We start from the raw sequence: 9,082 nt of genomic DNA, 5'->3' as shown, positions 1-9,082 counted from the left end.
TTACTTTCATCATATTGCGGAAGTAGTGCGGTGGAGTAGTACTATTTCCCTGTAATGAAGAATTCTCTTGAAACTATATTTTTTACACTGTTTTAAGATCGACAAATTTTTTTTGTTAAACCCAATTGCAAGCAACCACATGTCTTCTCCATAAACAACATTTTTACGTATTTTATACAATGGTTATTATCACATTCAACATTTAATTAAATTTTCCATATATTTATTACAAGCCTCGGCTGTGATGACCTTCAGTGCCTTCAGCGAATTTTGGTTTCGGCTAATTTTTGGGAGCGCCGTTCGATAAATTGCTACACACGTCCATGTCATATTCATAAACCGCAGTCTCGTCACCAGTAATAATGCATTTGATTGAATGTAGAGTTCTCAGCTACGTAAATTCAGCATCTCTTTTGCGACCTCTACTCGACATCGTTTTTCAAAAAATTCAGGCCTTTCGGTAAGAGTTCTGCATTGACACATTTCACACCCAAAACATTCACCAAAATATTCTGAGTCGATCCATACCATTTTAAGATCCTCTGTTATCTCTCTGATGCCAACACGGCGATTTCAAGCACTCTCTTTTAGCTTTTTCTATGTTATCGTCATTAAAAGAGGCGGATGTACATGGCAAAGTTTTCCTGACTTCACGACTTTAACTAAATGTTTCTTGCAACTCAAATACTTGTGTAAGTAACAAAGTGAACTCCCCAAATTATTCTGCAACATTTTTAATTTTATTCCGAAGTCGGAAAAGTAAGTAGTAGGAAAATAAAATTTATCTATTCAGTTTGCGCACGCTTTCAAATGGACCAGACAAACTTGACATTTTATATACATCACCGTGGGATAACTTTATGACAAACTACCTCGCAATTATTTGGCGCGATTATATCAATCAGCTTTAAAGTTTTAAATTGATGCTTCGTCAGAAATATTTCTCGAATCTTCTCTTAATCAGTTCATGAATTCGTTGTGATAAAATGTTTTCCTCTGTATTCTAATGAATACATACAGCAATGAGTGGGTATATATGCATATAATATATATATTTGAATGTAGATTAATAAGTATATTCTCAGTTTTTAGATGCATACAACTGGATATTGACATACAGATGAAAACGCTCTTACATATATACATATGTATATGTATATAGAGTGTATAAGTAGATATCTACTAACTGAAAACTAACTTCTTGCTATAAACATTCCTTGATAATTTGCCAACGGCGTATAACGACGGCAAGTCCTTGAATGGCAGCAAACTGAGCACTTTTGTATTGTTTTGCAATAGAACGCAATTTGTAACTATACACTATACATACCGCGATATATACTCCTAAGCTCGTATATGTATGTATAAGCGAGTAACCACACCGCACAAAAGCCATACAACCGACCATACCGTCACTCAAAGTGCTACGGTTTTGACAAATTGATGTCGCAGACGACGAACATTTGCATTAAGAAGTTAACAAAAGTTGGCAAAGCGTTCAACCAACCCCAGTGGCGTGGTAAGGGGTAAAGAGCCAGGAGTAGAATAGGTGGCAGTAGCAGTAGCAGAATATGCTAGAAGAAGTGGAATACTCTCTAAGTAATACGGCATGATGTGCAATGAGCGCTAACCACCGGCACCACCCTATAAAATGCGAGCGATCCACTGTAGTGGAATGCATTCTATGCACGACTCAGCGCACCATCGTTGATTAAAAGCGGCAAACTCAAGAATTCGCCACGAATAAGAAGCAATATAAGGAAGAAGCCAAACTGAACAAGGAGAAAATCCAATAACAAGAACAAAAAACAAAAAATAAAAAAACAAATAAAAGATCCATCAAATATTACTCAGGATGTCGAAACTCGTAAGTGGTTGATTGAATTGAGGAAAGGACTTTTTATTTGCGCACAGTTATGTATTGACTTTTCTACATTCTTCTAGTTGTCGTTGTTGTTGTCGGTGATTGCTCTGAGCGCTACCTGCGTGACAGCTAAGCCCGACCAAGTGGCCGTAGCAGCGCCTGTTGCTGCTGCTCCAGTTGTTGCTTCTGCTCCGGTTATTGCTGCCGCCCCATACGTTTCCGCAGCATACACTGCACCGCCCTATGCCGCTGCCTATAATGCTCCTTACGCTGCATATTCAGCACCCTACGCGGCATACACTTCAGCGTACGCTGCACCCTACTCAGCGGCATACACTGCCGCCGCCTACACGAATGCTCCATTGAACTCTGCGGTCGCCAGCCAACGCGTGGATATACAGAGCAATTATTACGCAACACCACTGATAGCTGCTGCGGCACCTGCCAAGTTGGTCGCACCACCAGCTCCCTTTGCTGCTACAGCACCAGCTCCTGCTCGTTTTGTTGCGCCAGCTGCCGCCTACCCTGCCACCGTGTCAGCGGCTTACACAGCTCCATATGCCCCCATTGCCGCACCCGGTGTGGCTGCCGCATATACGGCTCCTTACATTGCTCCATCCGTTGCTCCCGTAGCTCCAGCTAACTATGTTGCTCCTGCGGCTGCAGCTGTAGCTCCAGCTCCAGCTCGTTATGTAGCCTCTGCCGCTTCGATAATAGGTGCCCCAATTGCTTCTGGCCCAGCTAAGCTGGTTGCACCAAGTGTTGTTGTCTGAGTCGATTCACTCTTATGTGCGCTGCTATTAAACCGATAAATTCATACATATCTGACGAATACGTGAATTCTTTCTCTAGCTCTAAGTTGACACCTGTTAACCTTACCCATCATTGTTTTTAATGTGTTTGCTTTTGTTTTTATGTACGAGTATTCATTATTAATATTGCAAGTACCTGAATAAAAGGAAGAAATATGCTCTTAAATGTGCCAGTAAATTGTTTAAGTACCACCCACACACCTACACACACACACACATATGTGCACACATACAAATAAGAGTTTCTAAACACCTGGTGGTGAAATTAGTGGAGTTCCATATACTAGACTCGTAGCTCTTATCAAACCGATTTAAAATGAGCTAATCTCGGGCGTAGCCATCGTCAATAACTTTATTGGAATAGTGAATGAACAGAACATTTATCACATAGTTCAAGTGATCCCGAATAATCTGCGTATAATTTTAGTCCTAGAATCAAGAGTTGTCTTAATGCTAGTTGTTTAGTTTTATTTATTTGAGTACGCTTTAGCACTGCTACAGCTTTATTAAGTACTTTTTCGAGGTATTAAGTATTCTGGAAAATTATCCGAGGAAGACGCATGTGGTTTTTACCAGTGAATTATAAGCCTAAGCTTAAGAGAAAGATAGTGGGTATATGAATTCGATAACTGCAATTCCAAATAAGTATCGATGCGTTACCAAAAAGAACTAAACATCTATGAGCTTGAAAATTATACAATTTACTACTGGGTATGCACATTCATGGATCAGAATGCGACTGTCTTGTTAGGAATGCGATGAAATTCTTCGGTTCCTTTTTATTTTTGGTGTGGTATTGTCATAAGTTAAGAGAAATTGAAATGCGAACGTGAATTTATGGTCACTTCACCTAGCAAGAGCTTCGGGCACTTCGATATAACTAAAGACTTATGTTCATACGTGTGTTAATGTCTTAGAAAGAACAAAGAAGGTATATTTGGACTTAATAGGGCAAACGTGGTCAGCTTGACAAAAAATTATAAGAGCTATTGTAAAAATTCTTAAAGAAACATATACCTATGTATAATTTAATGATATCATATTACCGAGTTCCTTAAGACTTCGGAAATTGTGTTCAGCTCCGACGACCAAGTTTTTGAATAAAGCAGTGATGATTGCAATTATTGCTGGGCTTCGGATTGAATTAGGTCTCAGAGGCTTTATTAAAGGTATCGTTAGGAAGTGAGAGATCATGGCTATCATTCTGTGCTCCGAGAACGGGCAATATACAATGTCAATCCAGTTCGTAGTTTCAAAATATTCAGTTCATTATTGAATCTTTTCGTCTGAACTGTGTAGAACCTATTGTATACGGGTCTGCCGTGATTGCGAAACAATGAGTCCTCGTCTTTTTGATCTTCATTCACAGAGAGGCTTGTTTAGTGCTGTTGTGACCTTAGCTGGGTATTCTCGGACTTGCTCATGGTTGAATTTTCGCCTTATCCTGATTCAACGCCTGATCCATTCGCTTTCTTTATTTAAACCAGAGAATAACGAGCGAACAGTCACATGTGATATGGCTAATGCTCTTGGTTTTGTAAAACTCAATTTAATTTTACTTTGTGCTCAACAATTACTGCGCAAAAGTTATTTACTCATGTTTTGCATTTTACTATTTTATAGTGTTAAATCAAATTACGAACCAGCAAATTAATTTAAATACTTCCTAATTAACTTTTATTACGATTATTTTGTCTATCGACAACAAACTCACATATATACTAAAACATTATATAAATACTATGAATGTGTGTGCATTTAGTGCGAGTAACTAGGCAACTTTAGTTGTGGCACAGTTTGGCTGAGAGTTCGCAGCAATACTGGTGCTGGCGCAGCGTAATGGAGATGAGCTAGTGGCGCGGCTAAGGGTGTGGCAATTAGAACCGGAGCAGCAGCTTGCCGTTATGGTTGCGAACAATCGCTTGGCTGCTGGTGGCTGTAATAACGGCCCTAGTGCAGCGGCAAAGGCCAGCGGAGCAGCAGCCAGCGGTGCGTGCAGAATGCTGGGCTTGGCCATGACGCAGGCAACGAAGGCAACACTGACAATAGCCTGAATTAATTTGATATCAATTAACACGAAAAGTGAATGTTTCTGGGCGTTGTCGCATAAGCAACTTACTTATTTGAACATTCTTGAAAATTGATGAACTAAGTTCTGCTGCTACTGCTACTGCAGCTTTGAAAGCTCCTGAAGTCGCTAATTGTAAAGGAAAGCTGTTCTTCTGTTTCGACAATAGCAAGAAGCGGCTAATTTATATCGCCTAAGCATGTTTGTTCTCTTTGAATTGTTAAAGTTCCACTAATGAATAGAGTGAGGAAGTCACGGTAGTGCTGTACAACTTAGATTAATTTTCGTTGTTGTTGCTTTATATACCGTTCTCGTAACTGACCCATGCCAACAAATTTAGTCGCTCGAGTTATTTTGCATTTTGTAATTTATATTTTTCCTAGCCGTTTGTTGTTGTTAAATATAAACTTTGTCGGCAACATTATTTGCATACGAAATGTGAAATGAAGAGCGAGCGACTCGCTTTTACATCATAGAACCTGACAGACATTTTTCGCGAGCATGTGCTTCGAATTTTTAATTAGTTTTAAAGTTTGTGCACACACTCAAAAAGTACATTAATCGCAGACTTTCCGTTGCAGCTGCAAATAAAGAGAATTTCTGCAAAGGTCAATTGTTAATTAATGTCATAATCACTATACATGTAATATATAAAATAACGGCACTGCTGGCAAGGATACTGACTTAGTCCATTAGCGTTAGAGGACTCATTTGGGGACATGCAGAAAACGGGATATAGGATAAGCAAGAACCTTGTGTATGTATTTGCTGTGGATTGTACTCTTAACAATTTTTTAGTTGGCGATGTGTGAACCACTTTGCAAGATCTTATTTTGAATCAGACTAGTCATCAAAATTGGAAGTTGGACTACTCTTCAGTATATTAAAGTTTAAACTCAGTAGAAAATTGGTCTGCAAAAAAAATCTTTCCATACCTAAGAAACAATAGATTAAAAGGAAAGCTATGAGGAAATTCAATTTTTCCAATTTGAAAAATACCAGGGCCTTGAAAAGTGTGCTCTAAACATATAATTTCTTTGATGCGGTCGCCTAATTAACGAATATGAAAAATTCTTCAACTTGCAAGAATCGTCTTAAGCATACTTTAGAGTTCCGTTATCGTTCTTTCGCTGTGTAGAGTAAACTCAACAGAGCGATTGATAACAAAATGTTTCGGATGACATTAAGCATTTTAAAAAACCAGGATGGATGTATTGATGGATATTTCTCGGAGAGGACAAAACTCTGTGTTTACAGTTGAGCATACATACATATCAGGTTTCTTGAGGAAAAATCTCGAGCATTCCATGGGACTCTGCAACTTTTTTAATAAGTGGAAAGGTATTTCATTAAATGCGTGGTAACCAGTTAAAAAAAAATTAAAATGACCCTGTTAAAATTTTGGTTAAACATTTTTAAAGAGCCTCACCATGATTAAGGGTATACTGGACGTGATACTTACATGACATATAAGGGGAAATCTATTAAAGCAAACTGTTAAGGCTCTTACAGGAGCAAAAATGTTACGACGTATTACCTAATGTCATAACATTCATAAAATTACTTTGTTGCCTGCTGTTTTAACGATTTCGCGCCAAAGCGTTCGATAACGTTTTTACTTCGTTTCGTTAAACGAAAATGTTTCGAAATACGCTCTGTGGGTGGGTCTGGAGGCAACCGACGTACTTAGTACAAAATACATTTGCATCTGTTTCGCCTCTTTACATTAATATGTATTTTTCCAGTGGTAGTCGTGTATGAATTTTCACTTGTGCTCTGTCCTCTTTCTGGTTTTATGAAAATTCTCTTATTCCGCCAATAAATATTTCAGAAAGTACACAGAGGAACACCTACATCAGCATCCTCAATGAGATTCACATCCGCAGCCACTACCATTTCCGCTAATGTGCTTATGTATACGAAAGCGCAAAATATGCGCGCACATATTTAGACCCATACATACAGAGGTACATTAGGGTGTGATAATAAGATGCTTCAAGACTGAATAAATACCTCTTATCTTGGAAGCGAAAGGCCGCATCTCACTAGTTTGCAACGAAATTTGCAAGAATAATTACAAGTATAATTCGAAAATAACCTGATCAAAGTTTTCAAGTATGAGTTAGTGTGATAGTTGGACCACTTCCAAACGCCACTCCTTCTTGGATCTAATAATTAATAGTACGTGTAGAGATCGGTAAGGGATAACCATGCAGGTCTCTGACATATTTATAAAAGAATAGGAGAGTTAATGAAACCTCCATTTATGACCCCCAGTACCAAATGCATTTACAGAGAGACCATAAAATTCTTAGCATTTTTATTAGGCGTAGAAAGGGGTCACCGCAATGTCTGCATACAAATATACGAGTATATATTTGAGTGTGCCTAATATCTAAGTACACGGTATATATAATCGTATTTGTATACGCCTATGTATATTTATATTTGTATGTATTTGTATTGTATATATGTATGTACATGCTTGCATTTTGCCAACTTGTCTACTTTCTATTCGTGTAATTTATTTAAAGCCAAGTCAGTAAAGCATTTTTCTCGCAGTCACTTGCACTTGAGGCGGTATTATCCGACTTAAGCAAGCACCGACGATTGCAGCTATAAATGCAGTGCTCTCGCTAGTCAAGTAGAAGTGGCGACTCCCACTAGCTGCTGCACAAAAGTAGAGTAGATTTGTATTGGGAACGTTCTAGGCACATAAATTCCAGGAGGCACCATTAAGCACAAACAAATGACTTCGGAAGCGGAGTGCGAAAGAGTGCGGAAAAAGACGGAAGAAGTGCAAAGGAAATGGTATTGGCGGGAGGAGAATATGAGAACATCGTACCTACATTATGGATTATGTACAAGTCAGAAAGCTGCAGAAGCGCACAGCGGGCAACGGGCAACAGGCAGCGACTCGACAACAAAGAAAATCATACACCCATACACACACTGCTGTCTATGTGTGTATCTAGGAGTACCGAGTCATATTGTTGCGTAGCCAACTCAGATGCGCTGCGCAGTTTTGCTGCCATTACATAGAATAGGAATACCTGAGAAGGTTTAAAGCAGTTACTTTTGTAGTGGATTATTCTACTTTTTTAAGTTCTCGACTCGTGTTGCCTCAAAGAGAAATATGGCATATTACAAGGGGCCAGCTGAAGTTGGTGCATTAAAGTTGAACTTGTGTGCGTGTGCGCGAGTACTGCGGGCGTTCGGGCGTACGGGCGGGTTTTCATGTAGCCACTATTTATCGCAGTCATTTGGAGAATAAATAGGTTGGTGAAAAATCATTTTGATTCCAGCAACAAGAAAAAATGCAACACAATGATGCAACATAAATAAATAAAGGACTGCAGAGCAACTTTTGTATAGACTATTCTGTTTTATTACTATTTTTAATTGTTTGGTTATCTTTTCTTAAATTAATTTAAGCAAAATGAGTCGTCGTGTTTTGTTACCATAGCGCTGGTGCGGCTGCGTAGTGCAGGGGCGCCGCGTAGGAGCGAGCGTACGCCAAAGGAGCGGGTGCAGTCAGGGGGGATGTGTAGGCGAGAGGAGCAGCTGCATAGCGAGCGAGTGGGGCGGTGGCGTAGCGAGCTACTGGTGCAATAGATGCGGGGAACGGTGCGGCTGCATAACGGACTAAAGGTGAAATCGGTGCAATTGGAGCGGCCAAAGGCGCAGCGGCCAGAGGAGCTGCTACGGGGGCAGCGGCAACAATCGGTGCGGCAGCAATTCCATTGTGCGTTCTTGCAACAACCTGGCTACTGGTGGCCGTGATGATCGGTGCTGGTGCGGCAAAGGCGAGTGGTGCGGCGGCATATGGTGCGTGCAAGAGACTGGGCTTCGCGGCGGCGCAGGCAATGGCGGCCAGAACAACAATGACCTGAAATTATTGTAGGTAATCCAAAATTAATCCAATTCTGTCAATGCACACCAGGGGTTATGAAATTAAACTTACGTGCTTGAACATTTTGCTTGAAGTAAAATTCCTTAAGTTGCTTCTGTGAAGACAAGTTGACTTATGATGGCCATCAGTTAAAGGTTTCGTCTTTTTATACCCATTCTTCGTTGGATCAAACACCTGCATTTTTACACAAACACACAATACACAAGAGACTCATAACACTGACCACGCATAACACGAAAGACATTCTGGTGGTTCCACGCGTCATTAGGTCTTCGGGGTCGCTTATTAATGCATGGCACGTACGCGCAGTTTTGACGCCCGTGTGCACTGCTGCTTTAGGGGACTTTAACTTTTTTAAAGCTGTTTGTATGTATATATGTATATGAGGTAAATGGATGCGTGAATTTTGGCGTTTTTTTCCTTTT

General features: G+C 39.9%; 2 protein-coding genes across 2 annotated transcripts; one reads left to right on the top strand and one right to left on the bottom strand.

Annotated features, from left to right (window-relative positions):
* Positions 1–1,855: 1,855 nt before the first annotated feature.
* LOC106624864 (cuticle protein 16.5) lies at positions 1,856–2,775 on the top strand. Its single transcript, XM_014244646.3, has 2 exons — positions 1,856–1,867; positions 1,945–2,775. Exons 1-2 carry the CDS (start codon positions 1,856–1,858, stop codon positions 2,635–2,637), a joined length of 705 nt encoding a protein of 234 aa, XP_014100121.3. The 3' UTR covers positions 2,638–2,775.
* A 5,351-nt stretch (positions 2,776–8,126) lies between these two features.
* LOC138857682 (cuticle protein 16.5-like) lies at positions 8,127–8,763 on the bottom strand. Its single transcript, XM_070111260.1, has 2 exons — positions 8,709–8,763; positions 8,127–8,633 (listed from the first exon to the last, which is right to left on the bottom strand). Exons 1-2 carry the CDS (start codon positions 8,718–8,720, stop codon positions 8,202–8,204), a joined length of 444 nt encoding a protein of 147 aa, XP_069967361.1. The 5' UTR covers positions 8,721–8,763; the 3' UTR covers positions 8,127–8,201.
* Between the last annotated feature and the right edge of the window lie 319 nt (positions 8,764–9,082).

The sequence above is a fragment of the Bactrocera oleae genome, chromosome 6 (genome assembly GCF_042242935.1).
Source record: "Bactrocera oleae isolate idBacOlea1 chromosome 6, idBacOlea1, whole genome shotgun sequence".
Taxonomy (NCBI): Eukaryota; Metazoa; Arthropoda; class Insecta; order Diptera; family Tephritidae; genus Bactrocera; species Bactrocera oleae.
Note: the sequence above shows the minus strand (reverse complement) of the source record. Positions and strands in the feature narration are given on the sequence as shown.